At 38.8% G+C, this 21,311-nt stretch overlaps 1 protein-coding gene across 1 annotated transcript in view; it reads left to right on the forward strand.

Moving 5' to 3' along the window:
- Positions 1–4,126: 4,126 nt before the first annotated feature.
- LOC143874632 (putative AMP deaminase) overlaps positions 4,127–21,311 on the forward strand; it is a 47,549-nt gene continuing 30,364 nt past the window's right edge. Inside the window, exons 1-2 of the mRNA XM_077376906.1 lie at positions 4,127–4,860; positions 15,740–15,927. Of these exons, the coding sequence (XP_077233021.1) occupies positions 4,464–4,860; positions 15,740–15,927 (585 nt within the window). The 5' untranslated portion in view covers positions 4,127–4,463. The remainder of the gene's footprint in view (positions 4,861–15,739; positions 15,928–21,311) is intronic.

Genomic DNA, 21,311 nt, shown 5'->3' on the forward strand with positions numbered 1-21,311 from the left:
TGCACAATTGGATTGGATTTATTATATTCTTCACTTGTGCCCTCTCAATTCTCTCCCCTAGCCTCCCCCTCATCTCCTCTATCACAATTAGACCCAAATAATTATTCAGGCTGCGAAAACGTCTTCTCAGTGTAACACAGATTCATCCAAAAGCATCAACTCAATTTCACTCCCATCCAATAAATATTTGTATCTTTGCTTATTAAATATCTGAGCTTCACTATCAAATCCCACAAGACGATCCATCAACTTTCCCACACACACACACACAAATGTAGAAAAAAAAAAAAAAAACCCCACTCACACCACCACATATATCATATTCTAATGAATATTTTAGCAACATTAAAAAGTAGAAAGCAATCCATTCCTTTCTTCCCCTTCATCTATGACATGTTTTTTTTGCCATAATCTAAAGCCACCAATGGAGAGATAACAATAATTAAAAGAGGACCTCTATGATTATAATAACCATAGTACCTCAATGATAAGGCTCATTTCACATGTGAAGAGATGATTTAGAGTTTACACAGAGTTTAAGTTTCAGCTTATATGGTTGATGGGGAAGATGCTTTTGGGCTTCTTTAGATAATCTAAAAGTTATCTGTGTAAAATATTATATGCGGATTTTTTTTAAGTTAAATACGATTATCTGTAGATAATGATTGTAATGGTGTTATTTTATTTTAATTTTTTTTAATGGTATTGTAATGGTTTTATTAATAAAAAGTTAATGGCTTTTGAACAGGCATCTGAAGAAACAGGGGGGAACTGGAGAACTAGAATATCGCTAAGTAACCCTGCAAAGCTTTGGAAAATCCGATTCTTCGCCGCCATTTATATTGGATTACGAGAGATGTGCGTCTCGTGTCTGGTTTACGAGCATTATCCACTATCATTGGCCTACCAAGTATCAGCCCATATATAAAAAGAGGAAATGGTTTGTGTGCAACTGCACAAATAAGCTTATCTGTGCATGGCTCACAAACCATAGGGGGGGGCACATTTTTTGGGGGATCCAAAGTATTCATTTCGAAGGCCCTTCCATGGATAGGGTGCGTACCAAAAATCAGCCATATAGGATCATCCTAACCCTGCCATTTGTGGAGGGAAAAAATGAGCAGAAACAGTGTCGGTCCATTTCCCCCTCCACCTTTGATTGGGTTAAGATGATCCTATGGGGCTGATTTTTTGTACGCACCCTATCCATGTGAGGACCTTCCAAATGAATGCTTTGGATCCCCCAAAAAATGTGGCTCCCCCTATGGTTTGCGAGCCATGCACTGATAACTTATCTGTGCAGCTGCACACAAACCATTTCCTCATATGAAAAATATTTGAGAATATATTTTGAATAAGTTGATATATCTGATAGGCCGATATATTTGGAATATTTTCAGATTTTTTTTATCATTTCCAAGACATCGGCTGGTATCTCAATATCAGACTAGGTCCGATATGGCTGACCTATCACATATCAGCACCTCAGGAAATAGTTGCCCTTTTTTCTTCCCTATGCCAGCCCAGTTTAGTGTATTTGTGACTACTATTTTACACTAAAGAGGGGTGGCGCTGGGAATAAAAATGGGCAAATATATCATTTCCTATAATTAATTATGTGGACCATCACAACATGACCCACACCTACAGAAATCAATATTTTATCGTACCGATGGAATCTAAACAGGGCCTACAATATCAAGGGCCAGGATCATCCGATCGAGGTGAAGCAAGTGACAATGGGCCGGATTCAAGTTCTCTAGTCAAATCAACGCCTCATATCATAAGCGATGATTTTTGCAGCATTTCATCTAACGGCTGGGATTTCCTTCCCGACTTAGACCTATAATGTTGGTTGGAGGGGATCTCCCATCAGATCAACGGTTCAGATCATCCAATAAATATGTAACATGTACCATAAGATAAGATTACTATAGAAAGGTGGTGGGGAGTCATATTCGAAAATCAATGTAACTAAATTCCAATGAAAAAGAAAATCACGTTTTTCGCACCACTTTCCGGATCACAGAAAAGGACACGAAATCTCAAAGGCGTGTCGATAACGAAAACGACGTTTTTGTTTCCACTCACTTATCACAAACACTCTATGCATATGGTGGGCCCCACACCCGCACTAGAAAAATAATCCCTTTCTCTCTCTCAGTCTCTCTCTTTCGCTCCAATTTCCACGTAGCACGTACACCTTAAATCTCGAGACGCGCTCGTTGTAGAGAGCTTCCTAACAGCCATCATTATTATGCCATTTACGCAACAATAGATAAAGGCCATTTTAAAATGACAAAAATACCCTTTTTAATTTGATACGGTCACAATTGTATTTCGATACCCGTGGCAAATGGCAATAATAGGAGGCCTGTTTGGAAAACTCTCACAGAACCAAGTCTTCATACTATTTCTCTATTTGTAAAAGGGAAATTATGCCATGAGAGCCCTTGAGATTGGAAGCGAATTGAAAAGCCTGTTCCGGGCCCACAACATATTGACATTGGAGAGATCTGGACCGTTCATTTGTAGCTAGTCTTGGAGCTTTAGAAACAATGATCAACGGTTTGCAATCAAAACCAATGATCAAACAGTTGGAAATGTTGCGAAAAGGAGTGATCTTCAAGTTATCTCATCTACAATTCATGAGCCGTCAGATGAACCGCGCTAATCGATTTATTATCTTGAAGAGTGGGCCCAGATGAAGCTTCTTATGGTATAAATTTCTCCCAGTTTTTATAAGGTATGGCCAGATAGTCCAGTAAATTTCAAAGATTATTTAAGGCCAACACCATAGGATGATCCAAAACGTCCATTCTCCCAGTTTTTAAGTTGCGGCCCATCAAATGGACGGTTTAGATCATCTTATGGTACGGCCCTACAACACTTCTTAAAAATAATGTATGAGTTTTTATATGGTGTTAGCCCTTATAGTCACGTATTTTTCATATGGAGCACATCATAAGGTGATCCAAACTGTCCATGTGATTAAATAGTTTGTGCCCCAAAAATCATTTCCATAAGATAATCGTAGCCCCCCCCCCCCCCCCCCCTCTATACAAGTTACCATATTCAGTTCTTCTAAGATCGGAGGGTTGGGATCATCCAATAGAAAAGATTTTTTGGGGCAACCTATTTAAGTTGTGGCCCATCATATGGACAGTTTGGATCATCCTATAGTGTAATCCGCACAGTACTTTTTGAAAAATACGGAAATATAAGGGCTTATACAACATAAAATCTGGTACTATACGGCCACAAACCATATAAACTGACGTCAAAATCACGTTAAACAGTGGGCTCGCGAGGGCGGTGAAAATATCATCGTCCTATTTAAAAAAAGGACAAAAGCCTAGTACAGTTAAAAGTTATAGCGTACAGGGGAAAGTGGAATAGGCAAAACAGCTGGCCCTAAAATTAGACCCGGCAAAAAGTGACAAGCACCTGCGGGTCCACCTGGCCCGTCAAAACTGGGCTGGACCGGGTAAATCTGCAGGTGCCATAGCATAAAAAAAAGCAAAAAATGAAAAATGAAAAAATCAGACTTCTAGAGGTTTTAAGCCGAAAGGCGTTTAGAGACCAAAATGCCCTCATGTAATTCAAGAAACTCCACCTTTAGAGACCAAAATGCCCTCATGTACATCAAGAAACTCCACCATATACATATATAGACAAAAAATGGACAGATTAGTGAAGGTTTTTACACGTCCATTTTTGCCTCTACAAATCGTAGGGTTGGAATGATCCTATGGAGCTGAATTTTTGGCACACCCTATCTATGTGAGGGCCCATCAAACGAATGGTTTGTATCACAAAAACAATGTGGGGTCCATTGTATTTTAAGGTTATCCGTACCCGCGCGGGTGGGGTCTGGGTACATAAAATGACTACCTGTAGAATCGCGAGTATTTTTTACCTGTACCCGCTGGGTCCATACCCGCACGGGTCGTACCCGTACCCGCGCGGGTTACCCGTTTGCCAGGTCTACCTAAAATAAAGAGGAAGCAGGGGTGTGGAAATATCAAACATGTGGTGTAAAAATATCAGACCATGGAATTGATATTGCCACACTCTCTACTTTTAGTGTATTTTAATGCGTTGCGCAGAACCTCCTGCGCAACTTTGCGTAGCCAATTTTTTTTTCGAAAAAAGTAGAAAGAAGAAGAGTAGAAAGCAGAAGAGTCTCTCTCTCTCTCTCTGCAGCAATGTGTTCTCTTTCTACGGCTTTTCTATAAATACACAAAAATCTGCTTCTTTTTTTCTGCTCTCAGAAAGCTATCTCTCTTTCTCTCTCTACGAATATGAACTCTCTCTCTACGGATTTTCTATAAATAAACAGAAATCTCTCTTGTTCTTCTTCTCAAAAAACAAAAAACATACCTCTCTAACTCAATTCCTCTACTCTCTGACTCAACTCTTAGGGTGCTGAACTGCTGATTTACTGAGAGAGAATAAGACAAATGGATGCTTATGCTCTGCATCTAGCCATGGCAGCCTTGTTCGGAGCCTCATTCGTGGCGGTATCAGCTTACTACATGCACAGAAAAACCCTAAATCAGATTCTAGAGCTCGCACTCTCAGTAGAAAGGGACAAAGAAAGTGGAGAGGAAGAAGAAGAGAAAGAGAAAGGGGGATTATTGAATCAGCATTTTAATAATAAGAAATCCGATAAGAAGAAGAATCAACAAAATCTCCGGCGAAAAGCCGCCGGATATTATCGCCGGCACTCCGCTTCCTTGCCGGATGTTTCTACGGCCACGGTGGAAAGAGAGGAGAGGGTGAATGGTCCATTTTCTGTTGAGGATCGGATTCTATCTATTCCTCCTGGTCTTCCTCGGCTTCATACTCTTCATGAAGGTATGCAAAATGCTAGTGAAAAAGTGTTTGCTTTTCTTCTTTTTTTTCCCTGAAAGGATCGGTTTTTTTAGGGTCTGTTTGTTTTAGATTATGACAACCGATTGTGGAATCCGCAACTGATTATTGGACTTAAATTTAGTGAAATTTTCTGCACAATAATCGGTTGGGGACTCCACAATCGGTTGTCATAATCTAAAACAAACAGGGCCTTAGTGGTCTTTGAAAGAATTGGTTTAAGACATTTGTTAGTCATTTTAGTATTTGATACAAGGAGTTACTATCTTGGATTGTAGAATCATGGAATTTATGAGCTGAAATCTTGATTTTATACGATAGAATTTCCATGAAGGTATAGAATTGTTTGAATTTTCGTCCGAATGAAATGTGTTTGCTTTTTTGTTCTTCTCTCTCTCTCTCTTTTTCTATCCCTTTTTGTTGCTTTTTTTTTTGGGAGGATCAGTTTTTTAATGGTCTTTGAAAGAATCAGTTTCAGACATGTCTCATTTTAGCATTTGATACAAGGATTTACAATCCAGTTTTGCAAAATCTTGGATTTTACAGGTTAAAATCAGGATTTTATAAGATAAAACCTGGATTTTACTCCACACACTCCATGAAGGTATGCAACCCGATTGTCTTCCCATAAATATTTTTTGCCTTTTTTCTTGTTTTTTTTCTTCTTCCTTGTTGCTTTTCTTTCTTTCTTGCTTTTTTTAAATGGCCTTTGAAAGAATCTGTTGGGATGCGGGTAGAACTCACCCTTAAAAGAGCCAGCCATCAAGGGGAGGGTGCCCAAGTCCTTATAAGCAAACCACAACACCAACATTTACATGGTTCGACAAGATGCCTACATCCACGGGTGAGAACATGATCTTCCACCGTGAGAAAACAATATACAAGTTTACAATGGATTAACCCAAACCCACAAGCCTGCAATCCTTTCCTTGCCCACTCACACATGATCCTTTCCTTGCCCTCTCACCCAGGTAAAACAACTCTCTTCCTTTTATACTTTGGTTTTCCAAAAACCTAAAATAAGCCTTTTTATCTTTGGCTCCCACTGGAACCGTGGGAAACAAGGCAACTTTCCCAACTATCTCTACCTTGAATTGTTTCCCCGCTACCCGAAGACTTTCTGTTGATTTTGCCACCGGTTCGCTATCGCCCCAAACCACCATTGGCGTTCTGAAGTACCAACTACACACCCTCAAATCATCTTGGTTTTGGCTCTTCCCGACTTGATCAACATGGCCAATGCACATGTGTAGCTGCTAACCTGTTGACTCACCTAGTTAACCCTGGAGAAGGATATCGATCCATCCTCCCCAACGTAGGTACTGACACGGTCTCACCATCGTCTGCAGCCTAGAAATATATCTCTGCACCAACTGTGAAAGAGACCCTACGACTGCACGCACTACCACTACATTTCCAATTGCCTGTCAAGATCTTAGGACACTGGTCACCTTGTCCTCGAACAAACGATATAATCCGCCACACTTCTCTCATTTCATCAGAACCATACATACGCGTGTGATTTTCATGACTGCAGTTGAATACCTACAACCCTTGGAGTCCAACTAGCCAAGTGACACTAGATTCTTCTGCATCTTTGGGACATATGCCATACTACCTAAAGTATGAACCACTCCATCGAACATCTTGATCTTCACCGTTTTAACCCCCGTGACGTCACAAGTATACCTATCACTGAAGAACACTGCACCTGCCCCTATCTCTTGGAATTAGGGGTGCAACTTGGGTTAATTTTTGGGAATTCGGGTTAAGATTTTACCTTAAAATCGGGTCGGTTGATTCCTATTCATTTTTTAGCAAAAGCTCAACTTGACCCGACCCAAGTTGCACCACTACTTGGAATGTATCAAAATATTTCCTCTTGGAGCATACATGAACAGAGCACCTTGAATCTAGACTCCACTCATCATTAGGAGAAGTGTGATTACTTGTGGAAACTGTGAGAACGTCTCCAACCTCTTTGCTATGCTCATTGATTATAGCCACCACCGTATTCGAAGCACCAATGTCTGACTGGGCAGCTTGCTTCGAACAATCCCGCTTGATGTGGCCGTATTCCTTGCAATGGGAACATTGCACGCCCTTTTTGCTGACCCTAGATCTTGAGCGACCTTTTGGCCTTTTCCCATAGAAAATCTTTGACTTTATGGCGGGATATCAGAAGGTTGTCTCATTCTTTCTATGATGGCATAAGAAATAAAGTGTATTCTAGAAATCAGATCAGGTTTTGGCTTGATTCGTGGTGTTCGAGCGATCCTCTTATGGAAAATTTCCCCGACTTGTATGCGGTGGCCTCCCAAAAGGATGCTTTAGTATGCGAATGTTTTGTCAGAGAACGTCTCAAGGTGTCATGGTTTCCGAGGTTTAGAAGGAATTTCTTTGATAGAAAGTGGAATTCATTAGCCCAGCTACTGTTGTTGCTTGAGGGGTGCTATTTAAAGAGATTCGGGTCAGATAAAAGAGTATGGATTTGGGATTCATTTGGTTCCTTCCCGGTCAAATCTGTCTACCGTCATCTAGTGCCCAGCGGTGTGACGTCAATTTCAGCAAAGGTATGGAATTTTCATTGTCCTCCGAGGGTTAGCTTCTTTGGATGGGCAGTGAGTCATGGCCGGATCCAGACTATTGATTTTTTATGGAGGCGGGGCATGTCGCTTGTGGACCATTGTCCCTTGTGTTTGGAAGATGGGGAATCTATCAACCATCTATTCATTCATTGCAAGTTGTCAAGGGAAGTATGGGGTCTTATTCTTGCTAGATTTGGGATTTCTTGGGTGTTTCCGAAATCAATTGGGGAGTTAATCTACAGTTGGGAGCTTGTGCCTTGGAATAGGAAAGGAAAGGTGTTATGGAGGATGTGCTTGCTAGCCACTTGGTGGGTGATTTGGAACGAGAGGAACTCTAGGGTCTTTGATCGGGAGTCTAAAACTCCATATCGGATCTATATAAAATTAGTTTCTTTAATTATAGCTTGGGCAAAATGCCTTCCTATGTTCAGATTTGTTTCGGCATTTGATTTATGGGAGGGGTGGCAAATTGTGTGTATGGAAAAGGAAGTGCTCCCTAAGATTTCTCAGTGATGAGAACCCCCTTCGGATCTTCTCAAGGTAAATTTTGATGAATCGAGTCTGGAAAATCCGGGGCCGGCTAGTATTGGAGGCCCTGCCGGGACTCTCTTGGAGAGGTTTTGTGGTCATTCTCTGGGCCTATGGGGGTTTGCGATTCTAATGAGGCGGAGGTTAGGGCGATGTATATAGGGATTAAAAGAATTGACAAGAATCTCTATGATAAGACCATAGTCGAGGGTGATTCTAAAAATGTGATCAGTTGGTTGGGTTCAGCGGCTCCCCTTTTGGTCTTATTTTGAAGAGATTGCTGATTTAACATTTGGTTCTTCTATTGTTTTTAATCATGTAAGGAGATCTGTTAACTCAGAAGCAGATTCTCTAGCTAGGTCTGGGGTTCAGAGGGAGGCTTTGGAGTGGTTTGAGTTCCTCCCTCCTTGATGAGTTGTTTTTTTATTTCACTTTTGTACTTTTGAGGTCCTTCTCGGTCCTCCTTTTCCTTTAATATTGTTAACTTACCAACTTCTCCAAAAGCTTAAACTATTGGAGAAAGGCGTTATTTATCTTTTATACTTTAACTGCACGTGTGGCCCACTTGGCAAACACGTGGCACATGTGGTCCCACTTTGGGCCGACCATCGCATGTGGATTTTTGCTATCTAGGAGGTTTGAACTCGAGAGTCGAGACCTTTGGCTTTGATACCATGTTAACTTACCAACTTCTCCAAAAGCTTAAGCTATTGGAGAAAGGCGTTATTTATCTTTTATACTCCCATCAAGAACATGTTTCTTTCGCATCTCATTGGATAAGAGCGACGTTGCAATTTCCTCTAACTTCACTGTATCCTTACCATACAATAAAGTTGTCACCATGTTATATGAATCAGGAAGTGAAGTATGAAGTTATAGGGCCTTGTCTTCTTCCTTTTGGTTTTCTTCAATCTTGTGGAGCTGATCTACAAGTCCGTTGAACACAATCATGTGTTTCAGAAGATCTTCGAATTCTTGCATCTTTAGCCCGTAGAATTGCCGCTTTAGATACAATTTGTTGGCCAAACCTTTTTGTCATGTAAAGCTTTTCCAACTTCTTCCATAACGTAGGAGCTTCTTCTTCTTCTTCTTCTTCTATAACATTAAGCATAACGTTATCGGCTAGACATAACCGAATTGTGTTGACCACCTTGACTCAATGTCTTCCCACTCGAGATCCATCATTTTACGGTCGTCTCAGATCACCCTCGATGCGAAGCTCCACCTCGAACCAGAATTTCTTAGATAATCTTTGTACCTCCGTTGATCACTCTAACCGTGGTCCAACAACGATATTCATGATCGCTCCAATTGTGACCCGCCAACGATCGCTCCTACTTGAGCTCTGACACCACTTGTTGGGACCCAGGTAGAACTCACCCTTAAAAGCTAGCCGTTAAGAGGAGGGTGCCCAAGTCCTTATAAGCCCATCCATATCCACTCACTTTTCTGTTGTGGGATCTTTGCTTTTGTTTGGAACCCCAACAATCTCACCCTTCACACGGATGCAACGTGGACAATCTCGCTTCTCCATGCGGGAGCAACGTGGGAACGACGAGATCTTCCCCGAGGGATTTTCTCCATCCTTGAGGGCACACCAGGGTTACTGAGATCTTCCCCAAGGGATTTTTCCGTCCTCGGAGGTACACTGGGGTTACCATTCCCCGGCTCTTATACCGCTTGTTGGGATCTTGGTAGAATTCACCCTTAAAAGCTAGCCATCATTGAGAGGGTGCCCAAGTCCTTATAAGCACATCCACATCTCTCACTTTTCCGATGTGGGATCTTTGCTTTTGCGTGGAACCCCCAACATAATCGGTTTCAAACATGTATTCCTCATTTAGCATTTGATACAAGGATTTACAATCCAGGGACTGTAAAATCCTGGAATTTACAAAAGCTAAAACCTGGATTTTATATGCTAAAAGCTGGATTTTATAAGCTAAAACCTGGATCGTACAAATCCAGCTTTTAACTTACAAAATGCAGATTTTAACTTTGAAAATCCAGGTTTTAGCTTGTAAAATCCAGGATTGTAAAATCTCTGTGTCTAAACGTCCCTTAAGTATTGGGATTTACAATTATGGTTTAAAGTCTTCTGTCATGATGCAAATTGAGAGTCTATCTAATGATTTAACTGGCTAAGTCATGGATTGAAACTATGAAATATGAAATCCTTAAATATGGACAATGCAGTTGGATAGTTACTTTATCACACAAACTTCTTCCTCCAAGTCATTAAGTAATTACACTTGACCTTTATATTTGGGGATCTAATAAAGCTTTATATTGGCTTCATGAGTGTAACAAGTCGCATCTGATTGAGGAAAACATTTGCTGAGTTTTTTTTTTTTTTTTTGAAACTTCTTGTTTGATTACCGAGAGATTGAGTGCCTCCTTTTACGTATGTTGCAACATTCACAGAGCTTCCAGATTGTTGACTGTGGCGCAATAGAAACTGGCTGCCACTGGGTTAAAGGGACAAACCCATATTTCTTCATAAGCAACATTGGCCCTTGTAGTGGATGGGCACAGCATCATCAACTTGAAGGAAATGTTTTCTTTAGCATAGAATTTGCTGTTGGGGTAGGTATCTTGTATTTCACAAGTGGAGTGGGCTTATCTTAATTGACTAGGAGTAAAATTTGCCTCTTGTGCATCCTAGTTGATATCAAAAGGGTTCCTTCATGTGTGAAATACAAAAATACAAATTCTATCTAATGATTTCACTGGGATAAGTCAAAAGTTTGACTAGGACTAAAAAGTTTTCTACTGATGTGAAGTGGGCTTATTCTAACTTGACTAGGAGTAGGAATTACCTCTTGTGCATCCTAGTTGGACTAAGAGAGAGTTAGGTTTCCAAGTTAGTCTTGGGCTAGGTCTAAGCTGGGTGTCTTAGTTGTCTCCTAGTTTGATTCGGAGAGAGAGAGAGAGAGAGAGAGAGAGAGAGAGTTTCTTTATGGGCATTTCTATTATGATGACAATTGTGTGGGTCCTTTTCTCTTTGCGTTTTGTGTATGATCTTGGTTGAGAATAGAGGAAGAGGTTTACCGTTTGTAGGTTGCGAGTTTATCTGTGATAATCATTGTTTATATTTTTCTCATACTGAAGATCGTGATCTCGCCTATGGATGTAGGCTATTTGGCTGAACCACGTAAAACTTGGTATGTGCATCTTGTGTTTTATTTCTTTCTACTCTTTTGTTTCTTTGCGCGCGATTGGATCAAATTTTTTTCCCGTTGGATTTCTCAACAAGTGGTATTAGAGCTGCTTTTGGAGCGATCGTAGGTGTCGTGGCTGGATCATGGTTAGAGTAATCGTCGGAAATGAACATTGGAGGTGGAGCACTGCATCGTAGTATTATTACCTTAACATTCTATAATTTTGGATAGTTATTGAATTGATCTAGGATTTATCAGATTGATCAGTGTGTGGAAAGAGAGTTTCTTATTCGTCTTTCTTAGGTTTTCCACCTTCTGTGGAATGACCGAATTTATATACTGTTGTTTAAAGGTGCGGGGTGATCTGAAAGACAATAAAATCTCGATTCAGATCTCCAGATCCAAAAAACTAATACAAAGAGAGGCACATACCACCTTAATTCCATATTCACAAAACTAATAAAAAAAAATTACATGCTACAAATATTTGGAATGCCCGAAGATTCACATCTCGTGGCACCCCTAGCCAGCTTTGGAAGATCTCTCTATTGCTAGAGAGGCACATGCAAAATTAGCAAGATGATCTGCCACCTAGTTTCCAATAGTACTTTATCGACAGGGGAGGTTCCTTGTTAGTGGAAATTATATCAAGAAGGACCTTATTATCAGATTCCACCAAAAAATTCGAGAAACCGAAGTACTACATTCTAGAAACCCAAGCATTCTGGATATCTTGACAGTATCTTAGGCTATTTTACTCTCCCCAATTCCTCCCTCAAGATTACATTCCCTAACCCAGATTCCCTAACCCAGCATAAATGATTGCTGCTTCATGAGGTAATAACCTGGAGACAGAAGTCGAGAGTGAGGCGGTTAAAGGAATGGGAAAAAAATACGGCTTGTTTCCATGCAATGGCCAGCGCCCGAAGAAGGAGAAATAGGATCGAGTCTCTGGTTGATAACAGAGTTAGCGTGTCGGGGAACGCAGATGTTACTAGTGTGATCTTGGACTATACATCCTTGTATTCGTCTGATTGTATTACTAGACCATCTTCGGAGGACTTGGAGTTTTGTGAGCTGAGTATGGCCCAGAGAAGTACATTGGATAAACCTTTTGAGGAGGAGATCGAAAAATGAGTTTTTTCCATTAGCAGGGACAAGGCCCCTGGTCCTGATGGCTTTTGTTTAGCCCTTTTTCAATCTTGTTGGCAGTATGTGAAAGGGGATATTATGAAATTTTTTGATGAATTCTTTGATGGCTTGGTGCTGGACAAAGGCACTGGGGCCACTTTCATTGCTCTTATTCCAAAAGTTGCGGGTGCTTATCGTCCTATTTGCCTGGTGGGATGTTTATACAAAGTGTTGGCAAAAGTGTTAGCGGATCGCTTAAAGGTGGTGCTTCCATCTATTATATCTGATTGCCAAAGTGCTTTTGTTGCTAATAGGCAGATTTTAGATTGCTCTTTAGTAGCTAACGAGGCCATCGACTCTTATCGTAGACTCGAAGTGGGAGGTATTTTGTGCAAATTGGATATGGAAAAGGCATATGATAGGGTGGAATGAGATTGCTTGGGAGGATGGGATTTGGAAGTAGGTGGAGAGAATGGATTAGGGCTTGTGTCTCTTCTGCGTGGTTCTCCGTTCTGATTAATGGGTCTCCTAAAGGTTTCTTTAAGTCATCACGAGGTCTTTGGTAGGGAGATCCCTTGTCCCCTTTTCTGTTTGTCATTGTGGTAGAGACCCTTAGTCGATTGATGTATAAAGGGAGTGGGATGGGTCTTTTCAACGGTTTTAAAATACGAAGTGAGAAAGTTGAGGTGTCTCATCTTCAATTTGCAGATGATACTCTCCTATTTTGCGAACCGGAAATGAATCAAGTGCCGAATTTGAAATCTTCCCTTAGATGTTATGAGCTGATTACTGGTTAGAGATCCAATTTTCACAAGTCTAGGTTGTATTCTTTAAACATCCTGCAGGAAGAGGCCATTGATCTGGCTAAAATTTTGGGGTGTCAGTTAGATCATTTGCCTTCTACCTATTTGGGTCTTCCTTTGGGGGTTGATAGACCTAATAAAGCTTTGTGGGAACCTGTTGTTGAACGAATTGAAACGAGGTTGGAGATGTGGAAAAGGAATCTTGTTTCTAGAGGGGGAAGACTTGTGTTGGTCAAGGCGGTGTTGGCTAATATTCCCATATATTTCTTGTCATTGTTCAAATGCCCGGTTAGCGTAGTTTTGCGGATTGAACAAATTTAACGTAGGTTTTTATGGGGAGGTAAGGATGAGAATAAGGGTATTCCCTTGGTAAACTGGCAAAAGGTGTGCCTCCCTATTATGAAAGGTGGTTTGGGTATTAGGAGAGTTAAAGAATTTAATCATGCACTGTTGGGAAAGTGGCTAAGGAGGTTTGGAGAGGACCAATCTCAATTGTGGGTTAGGGTCATTGGGAGCAAATATGGTTGCTTGCCGGGAAGGTGGGTTTCTGATAATCGCTTCAAGAAGAAAGGATTGACCTTGTGGCGTGACATTTTGAAAATGTCTCATGCTTTTAACAAGTGTGTTAGGTTTAGAGTTTATTCGGGGGATAGGATTAAATTTTGGTGTGATGTGTGGTGTGAGGATGATCCTCTTATGGTTGTGTTCCCGGATCTATATAGTGTAGCTTCCGATAAAGAGGCTTTTGTTTGTGATTGTTTTTTCCGCGATGGGGGTAGTTTAGTTTGGTCTCCGATCTTCAGGAAGAATTTCTTTGATAGGGAGTTAGAGTCGGTATCCCAATTTCTTAAGCTTCTAGTGGGTGCTATATTAAGAGGACCGGTTTGGATAAAAGAGTATGGACTGCAGAATGCCAGAATCTTCTGGTTTCTTCTCTGTCAAAGCTTTCTATTTATTCTTGATGCCTTGCAATGTATCCTCTATCTTGGCCAAGGTATGGAAATTTTATTGTCCATCTAGAGTTTGTATCTTCGGATTTGTCGCGATCGGATTCAAACGATTAACTTCCTTCGGAAGCGAGGTATGTTGCTTGTGGACCATTGCCCCCTATGCTTGGATGATGGTGAATCTGTTGGTCATCTCTTCATGCATTGTTCCTTTTCTCGTCAGATATAGAGCTATATACTTCTGAGGTTTGGCATATCTTGGGTTTTTTCATTATCTATTCCGGATTTGATGCATCAGTGGGAGTTTGTGCCGTGGAGAAAGAAAGGAAAATGGTTGTGGAAAATTTGTTTGCTTGCAACATGGTGAGTGATTTCGAAAGAGCGAAATTCTAGAGTTTTTGAGGGGGCTGCTAAATCTCTGTATTGGCTGTATATGAAAATTATTGCCCTCTCTATATCGTGGGCGAGATGTCTTCCGGCATTCCGATTCGTTTCGGCCTTTGATTTATGGGAGGGGTGGAGAGAAGTTTGCTTTAGTAGGGAGGCTAGGTCTCAGATTGCTTAGCAGTGGGTGGCTCCTCCTATTGGGATGTTCAAAATTAACTTCGATGGGTCGAGTTTTGGGAACCCGGGCCCAGCCGGGGTAGGCGGGTTGTGTCGAGATCATTGTAGCGAAGTTGTGTGGGCTTATTCTGGCCCTCTTGGGGTATGTGATGCCCTTGGAGGCCGAGGTAAAGGCGGTATATCATGGTATTAAAAGACTTGATAGAGAGAGCATGGATCACATTATTGCGGAGGGTGATTCACTCAATGTAATTCGATGGTGGAAGGGGCCGGTGTTGCCTCCTTGGAGATTTTCGTCTATCTTTGATGAAATAGATGATCTAATCTCGGGCTTTGCTATTGTTTTCAATCATGTGTGGAGATCTGCCAATGGGGAGGCAGATTCTTTGGCTAGGAGTGGGGTTAGTCGTATGACATTGGAGTGGTTTGACTTCCTCCCTCGAGAGTTTTTTGTATCTTTATTTTTATTGTTGTGTTTCCTCTTGTACTTTCGGGGAGTGGTCCTCCTTGGGCCGCTCCCTTATCTAAAGAAATCATTCTACCATTTAAAAAAAAAAAAATCTTAGGCTATCCAGAATGTTTCTTATTTCTGCCTGGATATTTGTCCAAACTCCATGGTAGTGAGAGAAATCAAAGATAATCTTACCTTAAAATTTTCTAATGATTCCACCACTCCCAAATAAACTTGGATTGTCCTTCAATATTTAATATATATAGGAATTGAAAACAAAAATTACAATAATGCCATTAATGTGCACTATCATAACCTATTAAAATAGTCATTAAAACATAAATGTAACCACCACAACCTTTTCTAATATCAACAATCATATATCATGTAACCACTAAAACATATTCTAATATCAACAATCATAAAGCGTTCATTAATTACGAACTACCACGATATGTTTTTCTTGTTTGATTGACATTCTTGGTTTTTGCATGAGAACACATCCTTATATGTCAATCAATTATTCTTTTGTTGGTTTATTGTTCAGAAAGGAAAAATATATATTTTGTTGGTGCCTTACTAGGAGAGAAGATAAGCTTATTCATTTTTGTTGTGAATTATGAAATTACAGAACTTTCTTCAATGTAATGAACCAATCCTGCCAATATTAACACAATCTCAACATTTTCAGGTAACACACAATCTGTTAGCCGTTCAAGTTCAACCAAGAGGGCTGGACATATAATTCGACCACCTTGTCCGAAGTCTCCTGTTGCTAGTGCCAGTGCCTTTGAGAGTCTAGAGGGATTGGATGAAGATGATAATTTGCCGGACGATTCCAAACTAGATAATACATATCTGCATTCTAATGGAAATGTTGTAAGTTTATCATTGACTCGTTTTAATGTGTCTTAATATGCTCATTATTATGTATATGCTCCATATTCGATTGATCAGTTCACTCATGAAAATGGTTGTAGTGATTTTGACCTAGAAGACTGGCAATCTTTTTCTAGGATTTTTCAGTTATCATTATGGCTGAGACCTGCACAAGTTCCTATGCGTTAGCATCAAGTGGTAGTACAAAGCTAGCAAAGCTAGTACCTGCAAAGTTTTATGATTTGGCGAGGAGTATATCTCATTTGATTAACATTTTTATTGGAAACCTTTTTTTTTCAAAGTTGAGTTTTGTGGAAAATAATCAAGACGCTGTAAATAAAAAATAATCAAGATGCTGTAAAAGAAAATCAACCTTAATACCCAACAAGATCAAGAAAGAGAAAACCATATGACTTATGGATCTACTTGATTTGCGTGAGTCCATCTTGGTTGGGATTAACCTGCCCTTGAGTTCTTATAGTTGTATACGGAAATGGCTTTTTCATCATTTCTTTGTAACTCTTCGGTACTGTTCCGATTAGCCCTTTTCAACTGTCGATCACTTTCCTTTTCAGTGCACAAAGTATTGAAGAGTTGTCCAATCATCCGCAAGTATGATCTCCACCTCTTTGTATGGTGTCTTAGGCAAAGTGTCCAAACTCCAAACTTCCATGTGGCTTTATTGCTGGTTTATGCGAGGCCTTTTTGGGGGAAAAATCAGGTCATTTAAGAAATATCCATGTCACATGAGATCATCCCTTGGTCCATGGTATTCATTCGTTGGTTGATCGATGGACCAACTTTGAAATTTCTCTTAGTAAAATGGTCTTTGGTAATGCATGCCTAATTTGTAGCCTTTTGTTTTTGGGCCTTGACTTTTGGGGCTTCTATTTTTCTTCTTTGTATTATCTGTTTTGTTGTCTAATGAAATTTCATTTGTTTAGGCAAAAATTTCATGTCTTTTTGCTGATCTCATAGCCATTGTCACCTAGCTTCGATACTCTATGTGGGGTGGTCTTGTTTCCTTAGATTGTTATATATTCCAAAATAATTTGAAAAAGTTTAGAAGAATGAAATGGAGAAGGAGGGTGGTTTCTAAGATGAGAGACAGGAGAAGTGATGGAGATGTTGGTCATTCCCCTCGCTCAATGATTGTTTTATCACTATTTGAAGGGCATTTGTGTTTCGGTCATGAGAAAAAGGAAACATGCTGAGTTCAGATGGAAATTTTGGTGAAAATCCTGTAAAATCACATAAACGTATGGGAACACATGCAAATTGTGGACATTTAAGTTTAAACTTCAGGAAATGCTTGAATAACACAAATACAAACTCACAAACATCAAATAAGCAATAATGGTGTAATAACATCAAACACCTAATGACATGGTCTGATAATTTAGTACATGCTACATTGCTTATGTAATTCATTTTTTTCTGAATGGTGTTGGATATGTAATTCATAAAAAAGGGGCAACCCAGTGCATAAGGCTCTCGCCATTGCGGGGTCTGGGGAGGGCTAGATGTAATTCATATCTATCTATTATAAAGAGGGATCTGTTTTTTACTGTTCACAGCCACGTGTTGGCTTCTCCTTCCTCCCTCAGACGGTTTTTTGAATTATGTAAATTCCCAAAAAATCCAGAAAAAAACCTGAAAAGGGCGAATAATTCGGAAAAAAACCTATAAACAGGTAAAAAAGTAATAATAATTGCCAGCCCCTCTCTCTTTCTCGCCATAGGTGACGAGATATCTGCTGGCCCAATCATACTTCTCACGATATGGATGGAGAAAATCTCGGCTAGGTGGAGAGATTTTTGTTCCCCCTCGAGACGTGCACCTCTCTCTCTCTCTCTCTCTCTCTCTCTCTCTCTCTCTCTCTATAATCCCTGGATTTTCGCCCACGGATTTTCGTCAAAATCCCAGGATTGTCGGCCAGGGAACATCATCTTCTTCGGCGGAACATAATCTTACCAAATTATCCGTACAAGAGAGAAGGCCCAAACCCTTCACCAATTTTTTTTGGTCTGGGATTTATTTCGATTTGTGGTTGCTCTGTTTTGCAATTTCATTTATTTTTTTGGGCTTTTTTAAGGTTCTTGGATTTTGGCATTGTAGCGTTTTTTTTACTGTGCTGGGATCTTTTCCGGTCGATGTGGTTGCACCCCGGTTGTTCGAGTTAATGCCTCAATGAAGGTTCCTTCAAAGTGGCCATTAGGGATTTGGTAAGAGGATTGCATCTTAGATAAGGGAAAGATTAAATTCTCCGTGCTCTAAACGGCTTCTTAATATCTGCTTCGATCTCTCATCTTTCACAACTCCTCCCTCAAGATGAATAAGCAAAGAAAATTATATTTCACATTGATGATATCCGTACTACTAGATTTTGATAATGGGCATATTGGTTTACAGTTTCTTACTTAGCTTTTAAGGGTTGTTACAATACACAATATCCTATAATCATCTAATCAGAGAAGTGTAAAACAATGTGGGTAGTGTCATTTTCAAAATATGGTGGTGCAAATACCAGCTGCCTATTTCAATCACTGAATACGCTTCAGTATGCTTAAAAAATGGGCTTGCATAAGAATCCAGGGAGCCCAGGATTAAAGAGGAGATAATATGTTAAAATTGCTCCATGTTTTATCTAAATTTGAGCGCAGTTATATGTACTTGGTTTATGCTTTTTTTTAGCTATTTGAAGGTTGTATATGTTGGAGCAAATAAGGTAACATTCCATACTCTCAAGTTAATATGTTGGCTAAGACATGCTGCTCGTGAAAAACTAACCAAAGTGCCAGGTATTTTACCAATTTGAGCTCTGCTTCCACTCTAGGTGTTTGAATTTGATATTACTTACCGGAGTTTGTTGGTAGTGAGAGAGGCAGCCCGAAGTTGAAATAAGTAATTTTAATTTCTGTAGTCTTACTATTCCGTGAGATTTATAGCGACACTGCTGGCCATGGCAATAGATATCCGCAGAACTTATATTGACACTCCCTTTCTTTGATGCTTGAGCTCTTTATTTAACACTTTTTTTATTTTTTATTTATCTAAAATTGATGCATCAATTTCTTTATTCAATCGAAGTTTATGACAAGAGGTATCCTTTTTCTTCCTAATCTTGATATATTGTTATATTTAACTTATTTAGCAGTAGAAATCAGTTTCTATCTTTATCTCCCTCTTCAATGACCCTGCCTAAGTGTAGAATTCATGACATTGCCCAACCCATTTTTTTTGTCCTTTATCAATTTAACCTATTGGAATGGTAGAAATATGTTTTGCTCTTTATCTTCCTCTTACATGTAACATGACACTACCAAAGTCTACAGGTGTGAAACTCATAGCATTCTTCCACTCATATATACTGTTTTTTAATCAACTTTTGTTACCAAAGTGTTGATTAATTATTCTGCTATGTGTTTGTTAGTGCTGAATTTCTTCATGGGCTTGCAATATCCAGTAAATATATCCCTATTATACGAAATGCCAACTTTTTCCCCTATCTCTAAGAAAATTCATAAGATAATATTTGTTTGCACATTGGGGGATTTACTGTGGTTTCTTGAATGCCTTTTTTATTTCGTTTTTTTTCCCTGTTTTGCATCCCCAATCTTGCTGTCGCGAGGCACGTTAAATCTTCTCTGTTGTCACCATAGCTAAATTTTCTCTTTCAATTTTTTCTTTATTTTGTTCCCCACCACAATTCTGTTGTTTATTTTGTTAACTTATCTCTTTAATTTTTTGGTTTCTTTTAGATCTAAAATTTGCACCCGTGCATCGCACGGGTTGTCCCACTAGTAAATATTTATATATAATACATACACCACATTTCACAAGTGGTTCATACCACATTTCACAAGTGGTTAATATAATTATAATTATGTAACACATAATGCTATTGCATAGTATCAATACACTAAATGACAAAGAAATATATTTTTTATTTTTTATTTTTAAAATATTTATTAAAAATTATAACAAAATAGAAAAGAGAAAATACAGCATATATTTTATGTATAACAGGGCATGAATAAATCTGCACATTTTGTTTGTTTTTCTGTAAGTTTAATGATATTTTATTTTTGAATAAACATATAAAAATTAATCATAATATTATAAAATATTTTATATAACACTACAATATTGAAGGAAAATGATATTATTGCTCCAATGTTTTTATATTCACGCTCAAGTTTCTTGTCTTTTAGTATTTAAAGGGCTGTCAAAAGGTTATTACAGTTCCCAAAAAGCTCTCACAAGCCCTTTAAATACTAAAAGACAAGAAACTTGATCGTCAATTATCAAAGCAATGGAGCGCTGACATCATTTCCCTATTATGAATTGTGCTATTTATATATTCTTGTCCATTTTGTTTTTTTTAATGTTTTTAAATATTATTTATTATTGTCTGATATTTTTAATATAAGAAGTTATATTTTCTTATTTTATATAAAATAAATAATTTTTTAGTATTTCCTGAAGTTTCATCTTAAATATTTATCATTTGCATATCCTTTTTTCATTCAAAAAAAAAATTATCATTTGCATATTTTTATATATGTTTTCGTGATTTTGTAGGAATTTTACTGAAATTTCCAACTGAAGTTGACATGTTTTGTAGCTTTGATTAAAACAATGTAATACGGTTTTGTTATCAGTATGCGTTTCTGTGGGTGGGATGGAAATGGAAACACTTCGTTGTTTTTTGTTGGTTTCGGTGGAAATTTAAAATCATGATCACATTCTACACCTAGGGAAATAATTTCAACAATTTCAGATTTGGTTTAGGTTTGTAATAATTGTAGTTGTCATTTGATATGATGAATGACGAGTTTTATTGATGTTTTGTACTAAATTTGATATTAATTAGGGCCCCATCAGGAGCCTTTATGCCTTTGGTAGATGTTTCAAGTAGTAAAATATATCTTTTTGCAAGTTTTGGTTGATGTAATGATTTCTTATATTTTTTGTAAATATTTCTCATTTTTTTATTTTTATAACTGTTTTTAAAAACTTCCCCTGGTATAGAGATTTAAAAAAAATAAAAATCAAAGCGGATTAGGAATTGGTACACGTCATTCCAATGAGTAAAACGAAAGTGGTACGTGCCATTCCAATGAGCAAAACAAAAATGCCCACTGTAACGAAATTAATAACTAAGGATATAACCATCCCTCAGTAAGTTATCACTTTAGAAAACATATATGCACCTATGAAGTGGTTACATGTTTCTTGAAGTAGACGTGGGCTTAAAGTTTCTATGTGGTTTTTTTATATGTTAAATAAACATATTCTTTTGTAACAACTGTGGTTATATGTGTCGTGTGCTTTATTTCTTCTGACTAGGGAATCCGATTGAATCTTAAGTTCTTAACCAT

Source organism: Tasmannia lanceolata, unplaced genomic scaffold, assembly GCF_043159265.1.
Source record: "Tasmannia lanceolata isolate RefF3 unplaced genomic scaffold, GAP_Taslan_0.1 ptg000002l, whole genome shotgun sequence".
Classification (NCBI taxonomy): Eukaryota; Viridiplantae; Streptophyta; class Magnoliopsida; order Canellales; family Winteraceae; genus Tasmannia; species Tasmannia lanceolata.